Raw genomic sequence first — 26513 nt, forward strand, 5'->3', positions numbered from 1 at the left:
TGATTTCGCACAAAAATTCAGTAAAAAATGGCCATTTTATTCAAATCAGGAAGGAATGGCGATGCTATGCAATTCTAAAAGCTTCATTTCCTTCAGTGTCCATTCAAATAATATGTCTGAGCAATACAAAAATATACAGCCAAAATATTTCAGCTAGGAATTCTTAACTAAAAAAATAAACATTTGCTAGTTACTGAACAGACTAATACAAAATTAGTTCACAGCCATCAGAACTAAGTATCAATTATAAAAACTGGAACCGCACAGAAGTATCCTTTCCCCCACCGTGACAGCCATGAATTCTGAAACTAAGCACAGCAAGTAGAAACAGAAGTAACGAAAGACACCAAAAGATGATTGCCTAGATACATCCTGAAGCAGTTACACTCTCCTGACAGAAACACATGCAGTCATTATGCACAGTACCCTAAACTTCAGCCCTGAAGAGGTTCAGTTCGGTTACAGAGCCAAGCCACAGACTGACCAACTGGCAGCGTATTCTCGCGGTATGTTCTCAGGTTTGTACTGTGATGTTGTGTCCGGTCTTAGTGTGACACAAAACTCCAGCACAATTACAGTACAGTTATTTTATGGTCATGGAAGATCGTAACTCCCATTCCCCTGATGTAAAAAGATTCCTCCCCACCCACTTCTGTTCACCTCCTCCATCTGCTACCTTCTGAAAGAAAAAAAAAAAAAAAAAGAATCTTCTACCTTACAGTGCTCTCCTTTGTTTTTTTAGGGTTCTTGGAGGGGAGTTTCTTCAGCCAATGACTCCACTGCCTAAGAATACATTTGTAGAATATAAGAGCAGTACATCTCAAAACCTGTCTAAAACCACTCTGAGGCTAAGCCAGCAACGCTCCAAAATCCCAAGAGTAAAACTGCAACTCAAATGCTAAAGACCAGTTAAGGGAAAACCCCACAATAGACCTACTTCTGTTTTTTATGTCTGCGAGGTACCTTTTTTCTTTTTAATCCATTAGAAATATTTCCTCTAAATTTTTAACTCAACTGCAGAGAAACATGAAGGAGATTGTCCAGATGCAAAAAAGCAAACAATTAAAATTCATGAACTTCTAACAACTAAATTTTTACTTTTTCCTATAGTCATCAACTACTTGCAGCCAAAATATGCACAACCATCACCAGACTTAAAAGACAAAACTATTAAGAATTATCATGCAATTCCAAATTGCCTTTACCATACTACGGACAGTTTAATTTCATTTCCATCACTTGGATGCAATTTCATATCTTGCAGTTTTTTGGTCTTGTTTTGTTGTTTGTTTTTTAACTTCCTTGCCTTTTTTTTTTTTAATTGTGCGAGCAGTCACATTTCACAGCTTCTGACTCCTTAACATCGAAACTACTTCAGCTTACACTGTCCAACACAGTTGAATTCAATTCACCAGTAGCTGCTCGTCCCTTCTGGGCAGATCGCCAGCAAGCGACAGGCTGATGAAGAAGCAGTAGTTCACAGTCTATGTTATGAACAAGTTCCAACAGAGTGTTTTGAAATAATTTGCACAACAATATAATAAAGAAACAAACATCATTTAATCTAAAACATTCCTAAACTGCTCGAGGAAATGAGCAGCAATTAGAATCATAGAATCATTTGCAGATGAACAGATTATATTTTATGTATTTTATATTTATCTTGTATTCTGTAGTTCATAGATTTCATCAACATTTGTTATTTTAAACAACTACCCAAGAAAATAAACTTACTCAGAAGAAAAGTTACATCAGACAGTTACAGTTATAATTGTGAAGGAGTAATCACAGGAATGGAAAAACCACAAAACAGGACAAACCATTTCCAGCAAAAGCATCTTGCATGGCTTTTCAAAGCTCTATCACTGACACCTCGGGTATTTCCCATTAAAATACATCTAAGCAGAGCGACAAAGCATTCTACAACAGCAGATTAAGACCTAATTGCAAAGGAAGTTAGTATGTCACATATTCTCTGGCGATTTAAATCAAGTACTCGAGCCCTATGCTACACCTGATTAATATTCACTAGCAAAGCAAGAGCTAAGTTCATTTGCATCAATTCCCTTACCATTGTCTTAATTACCTTAATATATACAACAAACACAGGGCAATTGAAAAAAATCAGTTTTAACATCATTGTATTGCTAAAAATGAAACTGAGGAAGGGGGAAACCATCAGAATAAGGCTATCCATGTACAAAAAAAAGAGATCAGGATTTGCAAAAAGACAATAGAATTAGCATAACAAATGCAGCTGGTTATATGCATGTGCTACTTTCGGTAGCCTAGAAATTCTATGCCAAGATATGATCAAACGTTGGAAACTTGGACAGAACATACCCTTTTAACCTTTAGGTAAAGTTACAATAAACTTTATAATGTTATCATCACATTGTAATAGGCAATATAAAAAGCTGCTACCTCTTGGTTTTTACCTGACTAACGTTTTAATAACAGTAGAATACATTACTTATTATAGTATAGTCACATCTTCAGAGCAGTTACACTAGCCTCATTTGTGCCAAATGTAAATGATGCTTGCACAAGCAAGAACTCAGGATAGTTTGTTAACCATATCAAAAACAAATGATTCTCATATGCTTTGAAAAAACAAGTTCTACTTATAAATACAAGTAACAAAAAACCCCCACATTTTCAAAAGCTATCTTCTGCTAAGGAAATTAGATTAAAAACAGCAGTATTAGAAGGAAAAAATAGTTGTTAATATTTCTAACTATTTCCTAAATTTAAAACATTGCAACAAACACCTCAAACCTCATATTCCAGCAATCCTGGCAAAGTTATCCACACAAATTCCCTTCAAACACTTTTAGAATACTCAAAGACTAAAAGATTGCTCTGAAAAACACTTAACTTCTTAAAGACAAGTGTGAAGGGATATAATTCACCACCTCTCTAACAACTTTTTAGTATTTATCAGCGTAATGCCTACACAGCAAATCCAGGAATGGCTAAAGCATTACAACCCTGACGATCAAACTAGCATGATTTCCTCTGAACATTATTTCAGCTTCATATTCTTTTGCCAAGGGTATCTGCTGAGAAAATTAATACCATCTTAGTTTTTTACAAACCAGTTGATTCTATTTTTTGAAGACAAACTCAGTGAGAGTTACAGATACAATTTTTAAGTGTACATGTAAGTAACATATGTAACAACCCTTTCTCCCCTGAGTGTTAACACTGTCATGCACCAGATTTCTCTGGACAACTAATTTTCTACATGTGAAATATTTTGATATACCCACTCCCAAATGTTACAGTCTAACTGAAGCACTTGATTATATTCTCAAGCCTGCATCTGTCATTTTTAATCCACCTGAAGAACGTGAGCTAAAGGTTATAGGAATAATCCTCCAGTAGGGCTGTCACAGGTACACGACAACTCACCCACAGAGCCACAAACCGTAACCTGTATTTTTGAGTAGCTGTACTTAACATGCTCTTTTGCCAGTAATTTACAAGTGTGAAATCTTCAGTACAAATGACACACAAATCCCCATGCTTGCCTCGTCTTGCGGATTCCCGAAGAACTGACTGACTGCTTTTGGTAAACAGAATACTAAACATCAATTTCATTTAGTGTCAGATTATTATTTGTGAAGTGTAGCAGATACAAGTATTTAGTCAAGAATAGCTTAATAAAAAACCTCACTACCTTTCTAAACTACTGTAGTGATTATACACAGGAGCAATTTACCTACTACAGACTGCAGTATTTTTGCTGATAAGCTGTTCAGCAACTCAAAAATGCCACATTGGCTTGTTTTTTCTCCTATCCTCTCAGCAGTTACACGCTCACATTTTATGTGCTTCTATTTTAAAAAGAAAAAAATACAACCAAAAGAAAAGTCAAGCTCCGTGACTAAATACACCATAATAGCCCCCAGAACACATTTCAACATTATAAACATGCGCCTTCTATACAGCATACAGACGGTGCAGCTGTTATCACTGCCTATCCCTTTTCCCCTGCTTTCTTTGGGTGATGTTACTTGCAGGCTTTAGTTAATAGCACATGTAAAACAAAGAAAAACTGTAGAAGTTCTAGAAGAACAGAAGAGACGAGATAAAGGGCATTCTCTCTCAGAAGACATCGCCCATATTGCCTCCGAGGAAGATAACAAAGCTCAAAGCTTTAAGACAACAGTTCTTTTCATTATACTAACGTACTTTAAATCCTTCTATTACAAAAATCGACTCATTAGAAGAAAATTCATTTTGAGCAATTATCTTGTGGTTTCCTAACAGCATAAGCTGCCTTTTATTTTAAAAGAATATACTACTAATAGTATACTAATAATATAATCTTGAGAATTCTTTCATTCCAGCATCTACAGTTCATGAAGAAGCTGAAGAATGCTAAACAAACATTTCTAAATTTTATCAAGGTTTCTTAAGTTTTATCAATGTTTAGCCTTTCATTCCCATTTCAAAGTTTTCTTTGGTACAAATTACTCATTTGAAGAATTTCCTTTGCTAACAGCAGTTTCATAAAGATGCAAACAGAAAACTAAAGAGTCCATCAAGTAGAGGGTGCTATTCGACTGCTGACTACCTGGCACTGAGGGTAGTTTCATTCAAATATCGCTACAAATGAGTGTCATACAGTTTCCATTGCCCGCTGTCACGCACTGTAATAAGGACAGTTCAACAGCTAACCGTTTCAACTTAAAATTTGACAATTTTATTTGCTATTGTTCATTGATTTCTTTGGTTCTGTTTCTTTCAAGCACAGTCAAGTCACTAGGGTGAACTATTTTGTGGCTAAAAAAGGTGACAACTGTAGTCGCAATTTACACAACTTAATACACGACAGAAAGAAACCTTTGCATTTCATTAATTAAATCTGTTTCTTCCTTGTCTTCAGGCTTCTTATAACAAAGATAAATTTCTGATACATGTCACCAGATGCAAAAAGAAAAGAACACAATGAGTATGCGCTTCAAAGGTATGCAAGTGACTTACTAATCTAAAGCCTCAGCAAAAATATATCTGTGCATTTAACAATTTTGCACTAAAGACTTCGTTTTTTCCATTCATCCCTCTTCATACAAATGAGCTAGTCACATCCGATACGTTACAAGGAAGAAGTGTGCTTGAAAAACAGAACTTCTTTTCCATTCATGAAAGGTTAAGTTGAAAATAAACATTTTTTATAAAACTTGCTTCCCACAGAAAAAAGGGCTTCATAGATCTCAGTTCCATGAGCCGCTTCATGTTTCAGTCCTCCTTAAAATATCAGTCAGTGCTTATCTGAGATAAGACAGGGTGGTTGCGAATCATAGCTGCCAGTCTTGAGAGGAAGTTACTACACAGATGGTCAATCCTTGCCTAGATCAAAGGTTCCAAGGCATCACACATAGTACAACTCTTACTTAAATAAGGATTTTCTAACACATTAGCTCTGTAGTCTCCACCTAGAGTCATAAGTTTAAGAAATTGAGAAGAAGAGAATGAAGAAGTTTTTAAGGTCAGAAGAAAACTTATTTACTATTAAGCATCCAAATTACACTTAGTACAGTGAAAAATTAAAAAAAACTCTCCATGAGATAGACTCCTACTTCCTATTTCACTCTTTGAAGATTCAGAAAGATAGCAGTATGTGAAGAGCAAGCAGAGAGCAGGTGTACTGCTGCCACTGTTATCCTGGTCACCTGGAGCTGAGGAAAGGCTAGACTGCTCAAAGAGCTACTTATTTTTCCAAGCAGAACTGGGAACACAATACCAAACCCACGCTGTTGCAGTTATGTTGTTACGAATATTCAAGATAATTTATACACGGTTATGTGAGCTACAGTCACAGCAACGAATCCAGTACAGCACATTAAGTCTCCCTAGGAATCTGCTAGGTATACATTCATTACCTGCTATGCTCTACAGTAAGCCATGCTACAGCTGATTAGATAATTGTATAAAATTGAATTTAATTACTACATCTTACTATAACTGCTCCTGCGAGACCTCGTGTCTAGGACCTGACTACAGCTCTGTTCCTACCTATCCAAATTAAATGATATTGCTAAAAGTCATTACTAGAAAAAGGTAGCACTTATACATTTAAATGCATAATACGAGAAAGGCAAATAAAAGAATTTCTGCTTCCTTAACTAACGCTAGTGTTTTCAAGGAACTGATATTGTACCTCACTTTTTCACACTTTGTAAGAAGAGGCCTGTCGTATGACCCGGACTGAGACGAAGTCCTAGTTCAGTGTTCAGACTGCTAAAGTTCATGTAATTGTTTTCAAAAATATATTTCTGTTCTTTACAGTAAGTAAAAAAGAATTGCATTATTTTTACCCATTTCTCTTAGTATAAAGCTCAGTATCTTCAGGAATGGTTTAACAATTAAAAATTATGAAAAAACATTTCATACAAGTTTTACTCCAGTTGTTTAGTAAATAAAGGTAGCAAAGGTCTCAAGTTTTCCCCTCTGTAGTAGGTTGATTTACTTTTAGATTACTGTTCATGTTGTTTGATTAAAAGGCTGGATAATACACCGGACGGTAGAATAAACATTCAGAAGTCCAGCCATGAGTTTCAGAAGCAGCGAGTCAAAACAGTAGGTGGTTAGGTCAGGAAAATATAGAGTGGCATGCTTGACAGAGTTTGACAGGAAGAATACTACTTGTGTCATGGGTTTGCATGGCAAGGTTTTGGTAGCGGGGGGGCTACAGGGGCAGCTTCTGTGAGAAGCTGCGAGAAGCTTCCCCCATGTCTGATAAAGCCAGTGCCAGCCAGCTCTAGGACGGACCCACCGCTGGCCAAGGCCAAGCCAGTCAGCGATGGTGGTAACTATGGTATCACAGAGGCGCTAAGAAGGGGAAGAAAAAACTGCAGTGAGACAGCAGTTAAAGAGCGAGACGTCAGTAAAGTGCTAAAAAAGCCAAAAAAGTACTATTTTAAATAGCAACAAAAAGCGCACACTGTCTTCAACACTGTAATTCAATGTATAAAGGAAATGACAATAGCCTAGTAAGACCAAACAGAACATGAGCCCATCTAGGCTCACTCTCCAGTATACTTTACTGCTTTTGTTCCACTTAAACAGCTCACCTGGCGCAGTAGCCTCTTCAGTTTCAGTAACTGAGTTTTTACAGCTGTGCAGTCTTGGACCATGTGCCTAAGTGTCATTTCATCAAGCATCACAGTATTCTCCGGTAAACCCATCTGTTGTCTAGGAGCCTGGTAAAAATTTGGTGCTCCATAGCTTTCAAAGTGACCAACAGGAGATTCCAGGTAGTTTGATCCTCTAAAAGAAAAAAAAAACAAAAAAACAAACCAACACAAAAAAAGACCAAATACCACCACAGTGAACAACAAACCAGAGCTAGAGAGCACTTAGTGAAAAACACAGTGCTATGTAATATGGGCTATATTCACATACTGTGGCATACCGCAGAAAATGAATAAATCTGAAAATGTCAAAGCTGTTTCACTTAAATGCTGGGCTTTCCTTCCAACTTGCATAACTCTCATGTACTAACAACTACAGTATCCTAAAACCAGTTTGCTCATCTGCATTTCTATAAACTCTATCACTAAAGCTAGCCTATAAGAACTACTACAGGACTGCATTTGAGTTAAAAAAAATTAATAAGTAAAAAGCTATCCAAACTTACAAAATGCAGGTAATAAGACAGTAATATTTTTCCACAGAACGCATACAGTAATATAGTCAAGCATTTATAATATCATATAAACACAAGTAACAAATATGTGGATTAAAAACTGTGACACAAACAAAGGTTTTGAAAAGAAATCATTATAAATCTCAGTGATGTTCCCACTTAGGCATGCTATTTACAGACATACAACTATTCTAAGTGTCTTGCACTCAGTATCACTCGAGACCCTTTAGTGCCAAAACAGAGCTCTTATCACAGTATCTTAATTATTGGGGAGAAAAGAGACAAGTCCTTTACCTGTTCAAATCATTTTTACCATGGATATAGTGATCAGTATGGCCAAGATGATAGTGGTCTTGCGTATTCCATCGCTGTTGTGGTGCTCTTTTCCAGAATCCTTCCTGATGTTGCCTAGCATTTCTGTCTTGTCTATCATAACGGCTCATATTTTCACATTCCTCTACAGAAAGCATAAAGTTAAAAAAAATTATAAAATTCATTCCTAAAGAGCTTTTACATAAAACATTTACTATGTGATGGTAACAGATGCAGTGTAAAATCTGTGGGGTTTTATTTTTTTTTAAACTGATTCAAAAAACTATGCATCTTAGAACTGTCCAGCAGACTTCTGTAATGATGTCACATTTTAACTAGCATATAAACTTGTTACAAGAATGAGAGTAACCTGTAGCAGAAACTACAGAATTCAGCTTTAACTCTATTTCTGGTTTAAGCAGAAAATCATTTCGAGGAGGCAGAGCTTTGGAGCAGAAAAAAAAAAAATCCAGACGTAACATTTTCCTGCCTTTCTTACTGACAGTATCTTCCGGCCTCTAAGAAGTTCAAAAAACACACAAACACAAAAGACGGCATTTTAGAAAATGGCCAGTACTTCAGTACGGAACAGAGCAGTTTCATTACTTAAAATACATATCTATCTCGGCCTATTCATCTGATCTGTTTTTCAGCTTCAGAGACATTTAATCTTTATTTACGTGGACAACAAGCACAATTTAAAACAAGCAAAGTAATCTCTTTAAAACGCTAGCTTCCGCAAAGCAAAACAGATTCCACAAACTTCTTGAGGGAACAAAAGCTATATTTGGCAACAGCTTGTAAACCACTAGAAACAAAGCCAAAACAACTGCTATCCGTGCAGTCAGACACAGGAAAAAAAGTCACAAACTGCTATTCTGCCATCGCACTTTCTCCCTCACTTACCCAAGGAGTTTTTGCTCGCATTGTCAGTCCCGTGCTAGGAGAATAACTCTACACAGGAGAACACTGTTGCGTTCGGCTGCCTACTCGGACATAGTTGTGCGTAAGACGCTCGTAAACAGGCCTTCCTTCCTGCTCCGCTCCCAGCCTGCGTGTGCCTGGGAAGGGAGCCCAGCTCTACCCTGTGATTTAAAACCACCATCCTCACTCACTGCATACTTGTTGAGCTAGAACTGTTCCTATAAATAGTGTCCAAGCGGCATCCCAGGCTCCAAAGGGAAACAAGGAGGGTTTCAGTAGACCTGGAAAGCCTTCAGAGGCTGACGTCAGTCAAGTCACACACACTTACAAAAGAAGTGCTGGCAAAAAGTGTTCTTAAATATTATTGTAACAAACACATCTGCAACTCAGTTTTAACCATCTAGCTCAACAACCGAAAAACAGGTAAGAAAAGAAACTTGTTCACCTAAAGTAACAGAGGAATTATTTTCCTTTAGAAGCATCCTTCTACAGCTCATAACACACGAAACCTCAAGCGGGTCTATTCAAAATAAGCTATCAATAAATTTATAAATAATTTTTCTGTTATGATTTTCAGCTTTTGAAAATGAATTTGAGACACTGAGTAGAGACACATGGATATTAACAATGAACTAATTTTGCTTTTTCAGGTGTTCATGCAACTGAAGGGAAAGCCTGGAAGTAGCTTTTGACTTCTTCCTTCCAGGTCCTCTTTGCTAAAAAATCAGGGATTTCAAGATAAGAAGTGATTATAGCAGAGATACTCAGTTTACACAACACTAATTTTATATGGAAACCTGACTTGTAAAAAATACCAAAAATAATAGCAATTAGCTAATATTGATCTCCAACAGTAAGTTTCTCCTCCTGAATCAGCAGCTTACACAGTAGATTGTCATAGTCACAAAACATATTTCAGCTACATAAACATTACTGATACTTAGCAGCAGAACTGGGATTAAATTTATTGTATTGATGCAATTAAGAAAGCAGTGAATTAAAAATCATATTCCATTTGCATCTACATTAAATGGCAAACATGAACTTTTTATGGATTTGTGACAAACATTCACCTTTAAAAAACCTGTTTTTTTAACAGTTTTTAAATCAGTAATTTGAAATGGAATCACTGATGCAGATGCAGTGCATGTTTTGTAAACAAGGAAACAGGAGAAACTGATCTGCCCTTTTTTTTTGTTTCTTAGTTTTTTCCAACAGAATCAGAATTACCCCTACTGAAAGAATATCCCTTGGCTTGGACTGTTACCCATTCTAGAAAAAAAAAAAATTGTATGTGTATCTGGGCTGAAAAGATGACTACTAGCACTATTGTTCATAAGCACCTTTCACACAAGTACTTTGAAAAACTTCTTCTGAGATTTAAAAAAGTACTCCACTTCATATGTGCACACTGTCAACACAAGATGTGCCACCATTGTGGTAGATGGAAGACTACACCTTTATTTACTTCTAATTTGGCTTTGTATGTAACATACACACAGGAGTTCTTGACCCAAAGAACTCAAAAGTACTCTCAAAAAACCTGAATTTCCCAAAATTCAGCAGGCAGCTGCAGTACACAAAATAAGGAAAGCCTTTATTCCTCCAGTGCCTGTCTGTACAGGGTAGGGCATTACAGTGCTCCCCATTCAAGGTTTCTGTTCATCTGAAGATACATTAGCCTCCACTGAACTTGGAGGTAAAGCTAATATCCACATTCACAAGACAGTGACAATTCTTATGAGTAGGGCAGGCACAACCAAAAGCAAATGCCTCAAACTTTTCCAGGTCAGGATCTGAGGAAGCATGGCAATAATTTGCGTTACTTAATTCATTCTGTTCTGGATTTGTATTATTTTAGTGGCACCTAGGTACCACTATCCTCCCTGTGAAATATTTGAAAGCATCCTCACTTACAGCAAGAGTGCACAAAAGACATATTGAAAAAAAAAAAACCAAACTCATCTAATGTTTTAAACAGCGTAACAGAAGCCTTAAGATTTAAGGAAGTACCGTCATTTTGTAGAAGAAAACATAATTATCTCAAAAAGAACCACACTGTCATTCATGCTGTTCCAATGTTTTCACATATAGCTCAAGCATAAGACCAAAGGACTAACCTAAAAGCTTGAAATTTATTCTACTGAAACAATATAAAGAAAAAAACAGTGTGCAACAAGGTTGCATTTTTATAAAAGGCAGTCCATTTCTAACTTCAGAAAACTTCAAATGCAAGAGTTCTTTTCGGCGGAACAGAAATACCATGCTTCCTACATTTCAGAAAAGAAAGTTCTTACTTAAAGAAAAAACAATTTGAAGAATGTATTGGCTTATTAAAAGAGAAGTCAAAACAATGCAACTCAAAAATCTCTTAAACCCATAATGCAGTTTCACAATAAGATCGCGTAGCTATTTTACTAACCTTTGTCATGAGGCGGGTCCTCAGGCAGGTCCACATCAAGCATGAGATCATCATCTTCAAGATCACATGAATCAAGGTTATTCAAGATATCCTGCAAGAAGAACATGAGATACAACTGATTTCATGGTATTTCATTTACCCTACTGTCATAAAAAGTTTATTTCCAAGGTTTGTTACATTTGTATTGTACACCTATCCAACGTCATCAGCAGCCTCCTCTCTTGAAGGCCAAGAGCAAGCTTACTTGAGGCCATCTACACAAACAACAATCATCACACCTCTAGTAATATCACACAATAACAGTGCTGGATGAAACAAAGACTGATTAAAATATTTTTCTGCCTGATGCCTATGGAATACTACAAAGATTTTTCTATTCATTAATATCCTGCGTTCCCCCAGTTGGAAGCATTTTACACCTAAATTACTTTGCTCACCGAGAATTCAAAAACAGCTCTGTGAAGAGATGATGTTAAATCCCCTCATTTTAGCTCTCATATCATAGTATCGCAATATCACTGAAAGGAAGAAGAGGCAACCTATGTTATCATGACTTCTTGGGCCAACAAAACTTAAAATAAACTATTATCAGCACTGAGCTCTGCGGCCTTTTGTCTTTAAGACTGTGGTTCATATAAAGCTTTTTCTAAAGGGACTAACAAACTGTCATGTTGTATGAGTGTGCTAACAGTACAAGAAAGATGCAATAAAGTGCTAGTACTAATTGGAATTATACATCTTGTATACAGTCAGTCAGGTATATTGAAGAAAAAGGACTGTAGTTTGGGCAAGTCAAGTCATTGTTAAAAAGACACAAACTGACCCCTCTTCATTTAAGAATACCGACAGCAGAAAAAACTCAAGAGGTCAAGGCTGTACAACATTCAGCTTATTGAGCAGTCAGATGCTGCTAGCACCATGCTACTGACAAGTCGCATCACACAACAGAGTGCTGTATGTGATCAGAGAACCCAGACTCTGTTTGATTTCACTATTCAAAGAAAGCTAAACTTATCAATACCAAGTAATTGTAACACAAAGTAGGCCTAAGCAAACTGCTAATGGCTATACAGCTCTAACTCTTTTCCCATATGCCACAAATAAAAGCCACAGCTTTAAGGCCCAAGATCCGACTCTGGCACTTCACATCTGCCTCTTCTCTAAGAGCAGAAACGCAGATTTTTCTTAGGTTTAACAGCTACAACTAAAGATGACTCATGTGACCAATACTGAAAAATTCACCAAATATTAAATGTTTTACTAATTATTTCTCACTGGACAATAAAGTGATTATTAAATACTTAACTGCATACTTGCACACAGACTATCAATACACAGCAAAACAATATTCACTTGGGAAGCTACCCCTTTGCTGACTACCATTTATCGGATTTATTTTGTCAGAGACATATAGGTGAGAAGAACATAACAGGCCTTTGTCTAAACTGTTGCTCCAACTGTTCTTCAGCACTCTTCCTATATGTTCACAAAGGACTACTGTACTTCATTCTAAATGATGGAAAGGGATAAGTAAATTTTAAGATCTGTGTGCGTGACACAGAACATTAAACATTGTACATTCCCGCAGGGGACGTATGAGGTGAAAATAGTTAATACGCATTTCTAAAACATGAGCAATATAAAGGAAAGGTAGAATACTTGAGGCAGAACCACCTGCTTTTGTTACATTTCAAAGTCTTACCTGAATTATTTTGTTTACATATAGTATTGTAAGTATTTACAGGAAAAAAACAGAAGAACCTACATAGCAGGGCATTGTGAATAATAATAAAACCAACTATGGAAAATCTCCACAGAGAAATGGAAGCCATTTAAAACAAACATGGATTTAACATTTGGGAGAACAAACTGTCTGTATATATTTACTTCTTTTCGTTTCCATTAATTTACATTTTTCCAGGAAGTAGAAGGTATTTAACTAACATGCAACTCTGCAAAATGTAGGTGTGTGAGAGGCAGCTTTGGTTTGTTAGTTGATAAATTGTTTCTATGCCATGCTTTGATCTTCCAAATTAGTATGAACAAGCATTATTTTCTTATACTGCAGAAACCTTAATGAGCACGACCAATTACAAACAGTGCCCACAAAAACATAAGAAAGTTAAAAACATGTGCCATTGATGTGCAAAAGCATTACAAAAAAGCACAGTATAAAAACCTAGTATGTCACGGTGTTAACTATTAAATCTAGATAAGCCACTTTACTATGTTTGTATCAGAACCTCAGAAGTCTTATGATGTCAGAGGAGGGCAGCATTTGAGATGCCAAACATACTTTTCTGTCAACAACACATTTCATTATGCTTCCCTAATTATATACTCCTGCACCACGCTGAGGCAACTCCATACTAGAAAACACAACTGTCAGTATGAAGTCTTTGTAATAGCTGGGCCATCTGCGAATTCACTTTGAGCATTTCCCAATGCTAGCTGCTTGGGGGAAAATGTAAAAGCACGTCACCAACATCATCTTGAAATAGCTATAAGATAAAGTGCAGGTTCCATCACCATGTTAGTACACAAAACCTACATTTACAGACATCCATGGTTATTTTTACTACTGTATAATGAACTGAAGTTAACTACATGGCAGTAATGTTGTTAACAACGCACGCTTAACAGTGATTATGATCATGAATAGATTCCGGGCAACGAGCTCAAACAGAACAGGAAATTAAAAATTCTTCAAAAGTGCATCAGCTCCAACCTTACCAAATATTACATATTTCAGCAATTACTAAAAGTTACAGTAAGAGAAGAATCCTTTTTTACTTGTACAGTTGAAGAGAACAATGCACACTAAAAAGGGCACGTAACTTCACAAGGCTGATTTAGCACTAGATTTTCAAGATGGTACAACCTAGAAAGAGATCAAGTTTGGGACTGCAAAATCCCAAGTGAACTAAGCTGAGAACTAAATTGAAAACCCAAACAGCAGGAAACACTCACATTGCACAAGGAAATGGGAAACCACCAAATAGAGAAGCAGGGGTAAGGCTGGTGAACAACTACACCGCATTCAGCACGTTTATTTCAATGTTCTGCAAATTCTTTCTGTAGTGATTGCCCTCCGGTGCTGCCTTACCGAAGGTTAATCAAGCACACACCAACAGCTCACCTACAACAGTTCGGGGGTTTTGCCTAATTTTTTTGATGTATAGAGTTAGAATCTCTTTATCAGGAGGCAAAACAGTGTTAAGTTCTTAAGACCAATGCTTTGAAGACCGGGGTAGAGTAGAGCAGCTCTTTCTGCTGAAGCTGAACAAGTTTAAAGTTCAATATAAATTCATGTCCATCATAATGAACTGGAGTAGCAAACCACTCTTTAAAAAGTTCAGTTTCTAAAAACTCCTCATGCTACAGACATCATAACCTCTCTTCCACTGAAGAGCAGTATTTTTCAGTCCACCAACTTCAGTTCAATTTAGCTTAACAGCTAGACCTAGGCAAGAGGCTTTGTTCTCAGCTTTCCCATTTCTTGAGCTAAGTATATAATGCAAACAAAAATAAATCACAACAGGCCCAAATTAGGACAGATGTCTACGTTTCCTCTCTATTCAACATACAAGATATGAAAAAGTGAAAGCTCATGATACAATGTCTATTATACTGGAACTGGAAAAAGGAAGAAGTCAGACATCAGGGTTAGTGCAGAAATACAAAGCAATTCCAGATAAGTAACCCTCAAACAAATAATTTTGGAGAGTGTTCACAGAATTGAGAAGAGTCCAAGCTCAAAATACCAGTATAGTACCCTTCTTTTCATGCCAAGGTATGCCATCTTGCTTGAAAAGCAATTGCTCTGAGGTAGTCATGAACTGTTGGTGAATACTAGGAACAATGTTTTACCTTTTTCCACAATTCAAGATCTAAGACCTCATTCATGTTACCTTCAGAAATTAGGCTGTTAAAGGAAAATTAGGCTAATTATTTTTGTCTCTGATTTAGTGAGTTAGGTCTTGATTCCAATAATAATAATGCATTTCTGAAGTCAGTAGAAAATGGAAGTAAAAGCTCACATGCAATTTAAGTATTCTATTACTTAAATTGAATGCACAAATTTCTTCAGTTTGATTTGTTCTACAATCTCCTTATTTTTTTAAGCCTATACACACAATTTCTTTTATCTTCTACTTTCTTGCTCAGAAAAGACCATAGGAACAATGCACATGAGATCATCTAATACAAAAGATTACAACTCCTTAGAAACTTCAAACACCAAAAATATTAAAGGATAGGTATCACCACTTTGGAGAGAAAAATGGAACTATAGAAAGTACATCTACTAGCTCAAAATCTGACAGCAAAAGATCACGTGTCATCTACAGCAGGTTACCGACACAATGCAAATTTACAGCTTTATCTGACATTACGGTTACGTAACTTAGTAAAAACTTTACTGTTCACTCTGGTTTGATATTATGAAAGGTAAAGATGCTAGGCTATTTCCAATATATATTTTCAAAGTTATTTACTTGAAGAACACAGCAGTAATAGCAGGTCATTGCTGAATGACAGCATGTTATAGCTCATTCCATTTATTTAGTTATACTTTAATCTTTGTACAAACAAATCATCAGTAGTTGGAATCAGAGTTCAGACTTGTAGTTAGTTATTCTCACAGTGCTATGCTGCATTCCTTTTGACGAAAATATAGCAATAATCAGTAAAGATCACTACGAAATCAAGGTTATTTTATGACTTCCATTAGGTAAAGGTATTTTGAAAGTTGTTGGTCTTTATGGCCAAATTTTAAGCTCAATTTTTCTACGTCTAGCTCAAGCTGATTTCTTGCTTTCAGTAAGAGAGCAAACAGTGTCTCAGAACCTGCTGAAAGATGAAGCAAAGTCACTTGTCCACATAAAGTTTTTTCCAAAGATCTCATGGACACATACTGGAACAAAGCTTGACATTTGCATTTCTCTGACAGTTTTCTGAAATTGAGAGTTTGGGCCAAATTTGGGCATGGATAACAAACTTAGAGGCTACTGAAAAACTAATTAACATATCAGAGCAATTTAAGCAATGGCTTAAAGTATGACATTTAAATCATCCTAAAAATAAAAAAACACATAAATAAAAAGCCCTCTGAATAGAATTCTCTCAGAATCTACAAAACACCAGAATTACTTCAACAGGTCTTTTGGATAATTATTGTGAGAAAAACATTTTAGAAATACAATTTTACATGAAAAAAATTCAAGTCTTAGTAAAACTACCATCTCTGTATTACAACATACTTCTGTGACAACTTCTCTAAGTTTACAAAGTCACTAAATCATTTACAGCAGCCACATGTCCTTGTGACATTCCAATAAAATAAAAAAAAAAAAAAAGTCAAGCATCCTGGTCAGATGTTACCTTCATTGTTTTCCTACTACAGAAGAGACCCTATTTAAAATGTTTGGTGTCTGTTAGCATGACAATGAAGCCATGATACTGTGCTTAACATGAGTCTCATGCTATGACAATGAATATATTACTACAAATTTAGTAATACTCTTGAAAAACAAACAAACAAAAGACCAGTGGAGGATGTAGGGGCTGACTGGGACAGAAAGCTTCATTTCTCGTCCAATGGTTAAGGCTCTAAAAAGTACTTGACAGTTACAAGCCAGTTACTCCGTTGATTCACCCAGCAGTTGGAGACTTCACGGTTTCAGCATCAAAAGGACAGAACAATCCCTGTACAGAGGGACAATTCAACACACCCTTCCAATGCACAAGAGGACCCTTTAGAACAGGATTATAGTAGCACATTATACCACTAGTTCTACCTTTTTAACTACAACAAACTCAGTTTCAGAAATTCCCCATCCCATTACTTAGCAACAAAAAGACAAAGCTCTTTTTGAGATCATGTTGTTCACAAGAATGTTGGTAAGATAGCTGAACGGACATTGTGCCTTTTGTCAAAAAATTCAAGTCCAACAGCCTTCTCAATTACAGAGTAAGCAAAGCTTCTACTTCATTATTTCTGACATTAAGAAAAATATCACAATACAGCCTTGATACACATCTCAGTGGCCCAACTGCATAGTGAAGTCCTATCACTATATGAATCAGCAAAGACGGAGCTGAACAGGAGGCAAGCTACGAGACACCTAGCTTCCAGGATTTAGTGCGAAATAGTATTCAAAGAGCACGAAGATTATAAAAACATCAAATAGAAATTGATTCATAGGATACTAGTTTAGACAACTGAAAAACACCACAAAAGAACAGACCACTTTCAAACTAGTTTTGCGACAAGAAACCTGTGTTTGTGTCCTTAGAACATCAAAAAAATACCTACTCTCAAACTGAACCTGCCTACTACGCTTTTGTTTTGTCTAAACTGGAAGGTTTAGCTGTGATGCATCACAAGAGCACGTACTTCAAAAATCTGAGTAGAACTAAAGCCTTTGCAATCATTCCTCCACAATTTGAATTCTTGTTGCCAAAGAGCATCACTGGAAAATGTGAAAATCTCTTTTCCTCATACATAAAAATATATACTAGCCCATTTGTGGTTACAGTACAACAGTTTTTCTTAATTACTTTTTCATTACATACACCTGTATATCTAAATATTTTAATTATTAAAAAATCCATCAATAATCCTGCCAGTATGGCAGAAATACCTACAAAGAGATTTTATATTAACATAAAGAACACCATTTTAAACCTTTATATTTCTTATTCATACTGATTCTATTTGTACAATCTGCAGCCTAACATGAAAATAGTATTACAGCATCAGAGCATCCCAGACGAAACGTGCTACTACTTCATTAGCAGTCACGTCACTGCAGTGGTTAAGATCTCCCAGCTGGATGCTTGCAGCGTGACATTTGAACACTACAATCAACATGTGGTTGTACTTTCAAAACAGAATGCCTTTTATTGTCTGCAAAAGTTCACTCACCCGACTGAAAGTAGGGATCATTGTAGTCAGCTGCCATAATTTCAGAAGAAAAAAAAAATATATATACTGCGTTTATATGATTCTCTGTGCTTTAGTATTTCAAGTGAGAAGAAATTGCACTATTTTGTATCTAACAGACACCTTCACACTTGCTTTCTAAGCAGCTGCATCGGCTAGATATCTTCTGGCGAGATGCTAAAAATTAAAGATTTGGGATTTTCCTTAAAAAAAGATACTGAGGAAGAATAAGGATGAAAAACGACCACAGAAAAAAGTTCAACAAGCAGAAGATAAGCTTGAGTAAAGGGAGAGAAACACAGCAACAAAAAAACTCAAGGGAAGAAAAAAGTTTGAAAGTAGTACAGAAACTAACAAAGTATCACTTCGGCTATTTGTAGAATGAAAAAAGGAAACAGCTTTTAAGAACAAACACTAAACACACTGGGCAGATTAGTCATCTGGAGGGCAGGTAAAGGATAACGGCAAGTCGAATACAATTCAAGGCTGATAGAGAAGAGGGAGACTTCCAGAGGCTTTTTCAGTGCTATTTTCAGCATTTGACACCCCAGATAAAGAGATAAATTAAAAAAATCAGAATTCAATACAAGTCACAACGTCAAATCAGAACTGCACAGAACTGTTAAGTGAAGGCAGAAAACAGAGGCAGAAGACAGTGACACAGGAAGGCACACACTGTACTGCAGAGCTGCAGAGAAAAACCCACTGTAAACAGAGTCCTCAGAAAAGAGGAAACCACACAGGGAAGAGAAGGGATAGAACTCTGCAGGATAACAAAAATAGGATAGGAAGGGACTTACTTTAAACACTGTATACTGCAAGTGACATTAAAGATAATTAAGCCCAACATCCAAACAAGTATTTCATCATTTCGTTCATGCTCGGTAACGGAAGGCTGCCATGACAACAAATCAAACAAAAACTTTATTATAAAAATCCAGGACATTTTATGTTTAACTATTAGATGTAACAGTCTTAAATAAAGATTTACTATTTTTGAAACCGTTTTTGTAGAGGCATTGTATGTTCTAACCACGTTTACTGAAAGTAGACAGGAAGTAATTATTACGTTATTACCCACTATAGCTCAAGAAGCAGTTATGCTTGCTGTTTTATTTTTTAAAATGTTTTTTATTGTAACATCAGAAGTCAGACTGTGTGAGCAATATTAAATTCAATAGCATGATGAAGGGAGAGTGAGCAGAAAACCAGAAATTAACCATCCTGTTTACATCCCATTGACTTCACCAGTTCATAAGCAAGAGCGCTTTCCAGACCTGCAGCAGCAGCCGGACCCCACGGCCACACACCGTGCTCCTCCACTGCCATCTAGCCCCCAGTAACCAACCTTCCGAAAAGCAACTGAACAGGAGGGGAAGCATTTTGACCATCTCTCTGCAGAATTCCAGCAAAATTTAAGAACATTTTCTCTTTTTTTTTTTTTTTTAAATAGGCAGATGCTTTTAAGTAGAAAGCTTCCATTTTACTGTCGAGCACAATAACTGAAAGCCGTCAGCAGTCAGCATAAACACCAACACAGGCATAGCAGAGGCCAAGGAAAAGCAGTCCTCTCTGCTCATCGCTTCTATCTGTTTTCAGAGAAAAGTCTACCAGTATCAGTTGTTTAGCACTTCTTTTATAGTTCACCTAAAATAATGGAGTATTTTACACTATAAAGCAATATGTAATTGCTACAGATACTCCTAACTGGCAAAACTAATTGTGAATGATTCTCGCCTCACTGACTTGCACTTGTATTAATAGTGGTTCAGCTTAAAGGAAAATAAGGACGCTTCAAATAATTCCGTCTGAGAAAGGAACCAAACTAGAACCTCAAAATTCAGAGGAACACCATCGGCAGGGCTGCTACCAAGCAATCAATTAAGATTACCACGCATAGTAAGTTTTAATTATTTCCTAGCCAGATTTTTGGGGTAATCTGAATACGACTTGTTATACAGCATTAATGTCTTTTATTCTTATAGCATCAGCTTAATATACTTGTTTATAATTAAAAACAAAACAATCCTCAAATACCTCCCAGCTGTTTTAGTAATTTCATTTTGACCAATCTCTCAACGCGCCACCTGGTATGTGGAAAAATGGCTCTTTGTTAAATTTCCAGTCTCATGGAGGATGACAATCAGAGTTATAAGGTGATAGCACATTGCAGGTGGTATCAATTTGGCCTGAATGCAATGAAGAAGTTAAAGTGCATCCCATATTTAGAACTGCAGGGACAGTAAGGCTGAAATTGGGTGTACACAATCTCATCGAGAGGGACCAAAGCTGCATGTACTACAAAAACAACTGACCCCAACACATGTAAGACATTGCCCCTCCCCTAAATTTCTGATGCTTCGCAACAGAAAATAATTTGGAATGCTCCTATAACTTTTTAGGACACAATTTTAGGTAAAAAGGAAAAGGAAACCATGTGCCAGCCAAGGTGGTTTTAATGAAGTTATCTGCAAAATGTTCAGAAACCCAGTGAGATGGGTTAGAGATATGTCGCAATTTACTTCACATATTTTTTTTAAAAAAAGTTTTTCTTGTTTATACTGATAAAATTGGAGTATTTTTTAAAGTTAAGATTACTGTTATCTTTGGGCACATGTTTACCTGCTTACTATGGCTTGAAGATTTCCTAGGAGTAAGGAAAACAATGTGTAATACTGAAAAATTCAGCAATACAGATCGATGAATTACACTAGAGTAATTCTGAAGTCCTGCTGTTATTGAAAAGTAATGCTACTTCGTAGAATAAAGAAAAAAACTGAAAAGGAATAGCTATAAACTCACATTAAAATGTAACACTGGATACGCAGTTACCATCTCCTACAGCTTACACAATAAAAGAAGTGCTAGCTTCTACCAGTGTTTGTTCTCATATTTCCGATTACATCAGCTGCTGCTTTCTCCCCCACTCTCCACCACACAAATTCAAAGTTGTCATTAACAGCTACTACAAATGAAACACAGGAGTACAAGTGAAGTTGCCTGCCATGATTTTGCCAGCCAAAACAGCATGAGAAGATTTACTGTCAGTCCTGAATCAAGCAGCTCTCAAAGGCATGTATGTCTTCCCATCCCAAAGGAAAGCAGGTAATTTGCCATAAAAGCTTGTTCACAAAATGTCATGCCTCTCAAACCAACATCACAAGAGGTTTGTGCACTGTAATATAGTCATATATCCTCTTAATATTTGACAGCAGAGGGATGTACATCACACAAGACAGACAGAAACATCATCTCATTCAGTAATTCAGTTTCTCAGCACCCCCCACTGCTGAAATAGTTAAGCCCTGAAGTTGACGACTGGAGCAGTGGTGGGAGGGTACACGGTGGCTATTTTCACTCTGAAGACAGCACCTCTAAAACCACAGTCTCTGCTTTGATGACATTTCCCTTCTCTGCCGTGAGTAGAAAATGGTCTGCCAGCAAACTCTGCTGAAAGTATGGCTGAGGAACCCTGCTAACAAAACATACTGAAACAAGTTTGTACTCTAAGTTCTGCAGTAAGACAAGTAATAATACAGAGTTTTACATAGCAGTTGCACAGTTTTATACCAAAAGTTTAACTGTGGATGTATTAATCAAGGATGCTCTCCCACCAATTTAATATGTCCACAAATAATGGAATAATGAAGACTATTCATGGATACTGTTCATTATGAAGACTAAATGCAAAAAGGTGACACTGACTTCTGAGGCTTTGAAATCAAAAACAAGAAGTCTAATGGTTTCCCAAATAGGCACAGCTGAAAGTTTTTTGAAAATTAAGGATATGTAGAACAAATGCCAGAGATTTCTCTACTTGTAATATTGGAAAAATGAAAGCAATTTTATCAACATAATGAAAACCATGAAATTAGAACAGTACAATTCAAGTGAGTCAGCATCATTTGTGTCAATCTGGAACACGGTGTGAAGACACTGGGACAAAAGAGCATGAAACTTGGACATGACCTTATCAGCAGAAGTTACCAGCAACACCAGCTTCAGGTAAGTGGCACACATGCATGCCAATGAAAAACATCTTCCAAGGCTGACATCTTGTATTAGATACCAATCCCAGAATCACTGTATTTCTGACCAGGAAGTCTGAACCACTTTAGATTTTAGAAAACAGAGTAAGACAAAGCTCCTTCACACCGACATCCTAAGCAGAAATGGCAGCTTATTAAGATAATGTATTTCCAAGAAATCCTTTAATATCACAAGCAAAATGCAGACATGGTGTTTGCCATTTTCTAGAATGCATCAGTAAAAGCTAAAAGCTCACAGAAGACTTCCTGGGCTACTCCAGTGCTTCTTGCCAAGAAAAATATTGGCCTACAAACCTAAAAGTCAGGCTCTCAGGTATGAGTGTGAAGGACTAATGAATAATTCAGTCTGTCCTGCAGGACAGGATTTCTTTGGTGATGAACACAACAAATGAAAACTCTCTGAGCAGAAGCAGAAAACCTAGAACTCTGAGCTGCCATTCCACATTAGTGATTCTGTGTGCTATACAGCTCTGTCCATAAAAATGGTCTACAGTATGCTGGGCAGAGAGGGGAAGGCAGAAGGAAATACTTTGCAATTTGTGTTGTATCTGACACCCTCTGGGTTTGCTCTTAGTAATTTTCCAGGAGGTTCACAGATAGATTTTTGTTTTGTACAGATGTGCCACTGAGAATGTCAATTATTGCCCGTGCAGATCTACGTGTCCGCAGCAGATGATTTCTGAAGTGCCTTTATCATTGTTTGCTGGAATACTTTCTAGCTAATAGGTAGATAAAATTACCTTCTCCTACACTGATACTACAGTCTCATAGTCTGAGAGACTGACAAACTACCGAATTCTAATATCGATTCACATACCTGTAGGAGAGATTGCCCAGTTTCCTCCTCTGTGATCCAGCTATGTCACAACAGTGGCCAGATAAACTTGGCAGCAGCAAGAAACACTGAAAAGTCTGAGGTCTCACAGGCTCGTTAGGCAGCATCTTCAGGTGCCAAAAAAGTACCAGCTACTTCAAATTACTCTAATATAGGTACGACAAGATTCCCCAAGACTACAGCCATTATATTTAATTAAATATTGTTCTACCACAAGAATAATGCCTTCTCCTTCCTTTCAACCCCACTCGCTCAATAAAGTACTGGGCATCTAGTCATGTAATTAGTTGTCACTGTACAAAATTCTCTAGCAAATAAACAGATTTTTAAAAAATATCTAGCCACAAACAAAATTAGAAGCGTGTGTATTTATTAATGTCATAATAAATTCAAGTCCGAATGGCATTGAGGTGAAATCATCCTTTGGTTTCAGGCATAGAACAAATTCAGACCCTTCTTAAGGAAGTGCCCAGCTGAAGTACACAAACTGCTTTAAGGAATCATCATAGGAGCACACAAAACAATTAATTCTCTGTACTAGGTTAACCTCTTTTTAGCCAAAAGACATATATTCTAACAAAGAACAACATGTAATTAGTCAACACTGTTCATCTGAGTACAGACTGTCAAAAAAAATACAAGTGTCTTTTTTTAAATGCTGTCCTCTGCTTTGAGAAACATCTTGTTTGTTGTATGCTGAACCACAAATATCTCAATAATGTAATACATACTGATGATAACACCAAGCATTACTGTTCATTTTTAGTTCATCCATTATTCTAAAAATAGACAAATAAGACTCCCTGAGACCCACTCAAGGTCACAAAGTGTGGCAGATCGGCAGTTAGGATCTCGTTAGTCATAGATCATTGAACTAATTTTTTATACCAGTAGTAAGTATACACAATCTGTCGGTTAGTTCAGTCTCTTATTGGGCAAAAAAGGAAAGAGCTGAAAGGCGTTCAAGTCTTTCCAGGCTGGAACAACTTTGCTACTGGAGGAATTTAGTATCAACTTGCAGACAGAAAAGCAAATACAAAAACAGGGAGAAAAACCGCCTCAGATGTTGGAAATCTAGGGGTTTCAGTAATGGCTTACGTAAAGGTACCACAAAAATCTAAACAAATATAAGAGTCTTTGTTTCAATAACAAAATTCTATGTATACATATTCTTTCATATGAAAATGCAGATTTTATATCAAACCAGTTACTTTTTTTTAAACTTTTCTTTTACATTTACCTTCAGCATCTTAAAATCTTAAGACACTTCACTTGCACCATGAAAAGCAGAAAGAAGAATAAAATTTTAACTATCTCATTAGATGGAAACTGCTTTTTATGTGTGCTTCTTGTAACTAGCTTGCACCTGAAGGGCTTATTTCAAGGCTGCTCTTTTGAGAAAGTTACAGCAAGAAAAAGAAATGTCTGTGTTGAGAAAAAGATACATGCTTAGCTTCATTATGCCCTGTTAAACTGATGAAAGTGAAGCACAAGACTTTCTGAACACTCTTTACTGAATGCCTCAATAAATCAACCACTGCTTCTTATGAAAAGCTTCATAAGAATGCAACTCATTTTCAGTATACTGCTTAAATTGTGTTCAAGTCTGTAAACTTTGCTTTTAATTCAGATTGTGTTGAAAATGCTTGCAATGGCTGTTACATAGTGCTGCTAGCACAGTATAGACACTCAGCATTTACCTGTTTGGAACTAGCATTGTACTGTTTCCAAAACAATTTCATTCATAGTATTACATAGTTCCATCAAAAAGAAAAAACACTGGGAAAGAGATATGTTACCTCAAAACGGTAACCTCCAAAGGATTCATGCTTCATAAATCTCCCAAACACTACTTTAAAAACAATCCTTACATATCTGAATAGCTGTTTTATTCCATACTTTTTAAGCTTACTTGCATTTGTATTTTTATGACAGCTGTAACAAAACAGTCCAATGTTTAAAAAGTCCAGCTCTCATAGAACAAGAACTATGGCTTTGGCATTAACCTCCTTAAGAGAATGTACAGCTAAAGAAAGGAAGATGCAGGTGTTGTCTTCTACCCAACACTTCACTCTACAGAACTGAACGTATTAGAAATACGCACATCACAAGTCTGAATTCACATAATAAATTACTCATTTGAGAAATCAAACCAGCAATTTAAAGCTTACTGTAGTCATTTTCAGAAGTAAATTATTAAAAAATTTAAGGTAATTAACAATAAATTACTTGTAAATAACTAAATGTCTGGAAGAAATTAGTGATTGAACTAAACAATGCTATTTTAGCAAGCTTATTTTCTCTTTCTCTGAGAAGTAGAGCATATTTAAGCATATTTCATTGTGAGTACCTATGCCTCAAACCAGAAACTATTCTGCTCAATCTCAGAAATTAATCCAGAACTGCATTTTCCCAAATTTCAATCACAAAATGAAAAAATACAACAAAGCAAAAAAGATTTCAAAAACTAACTAGGAGGAATACAAAAGTGTAACTATTTCACACTCCGGCTAAAGTTCTGGCCACGCCAATAAATGATAAAACAGATTCATTCCAACGAGATCCAGATTTCATCCCAAGAGCAATTAAATTCTCAGCAAAGCAGCTAAAGCCCATCTGTCTCCTCAAGCCAGACTTCAATTATTACTCCATAATCCTATATCCTTATAATTATATTGATGCTCACTCTGTATACACCCAAAATACTGGCTTTATTTATTTCATTAAAAAATAACATAGCACAAACATTCATATTGTTATTAGATCCCACAGTAAAAAGAGCTCAAAAGACTTGATCTCTTTTGTCTTTTTCTAAGATAGAGTCTTGATACGACCCGATAATACAGAGAACACTCATAAAAGTTTCCTGTCTAAATCTATTGTCCTGAATGAAATTGCTTAAAAAAAACCCAACCAAACACATCACAACAACTTGTTCTCTAGACATTATTAAAGAAAGAAACCAAAAGACTGGAGTACTTTCAGTTTGAATTTTAACTTCTTGCAGACTACTATGCGCTAGAATATTGTAGTGTCTTTAAAAAAAGCACATACCTCAGAACAATACACACAATAACAACTGTATTATCTATCCCATTCTTAATGTAAATAAGAACTTTGACTTCCCAAACATATTCAAAGCTTCACTCTGAACAAACACACTAAAGTTTGTTTCTTATGTGTCTACTACTAAAAGGGATGGGAGAAAACAAAACAGCTCAAACCTTGCTACAGAAAAAAAAAAAAAAAGAAAAAAGCGTGCTTCGTTATCGGTTTGGCAAAGGAGCAATGTGACTCCAGTGTGGATCATGTTTTAGGCTACATTGCTTATATGTATGCTGAAGAGCATTTCCAGACAAAAATTAATG

General features: G+C 36.3%; 1 protein-coding gene across 7 annotated transcripts in view; it reads right to left on the reverse strand.

Annotated features, from left to right (window-relative positions):
- CCSER2 (coiled-coil serine rich protein 2) overlaps positions 1 to 26513 on the reverse strand; it is a 75098-nt gene that overhangs the window by 26465 nt on the left and 22120 nt on the right. For all 7 annotated transcript variants that reach the window (XM_075423040.1, XM_075423038.1, XM_075423039.1 and 4 more), the window contains 3 exons: positions 11316 to 11406; positions 7952 to 8114; positions 7083 to 7278 (listed from right to left, as the gene is read on the reverse strand). In XM_075423040.1, coding sequence (XP_075279155.1) covers positions 7083 to 7278; positions 7952 to 8114; positions 11316 to 11406 — 450 coding nt within the window. The remainder of the gene's footprint in view (positions 1 to 7082; positions 7279 to 7951; positions 8115 to 11315; positions 11407 to 26513) is intronic.

Source organism: Opisthocomus hoazin, chromosome 6, assembly GCF_030867145.1.
Source record: "Opisthocomus hoazin isolate bOpiHoa1 chromosome 6, bOpiHoa1.hap1, whole genome shotgun sequence".
NCBI lineage: Eukaryota > Metazoa > Chordata > Aves > Opisthocomiformes > Opisthocomidae > Opisthocomus > Opisthocomus hoazin.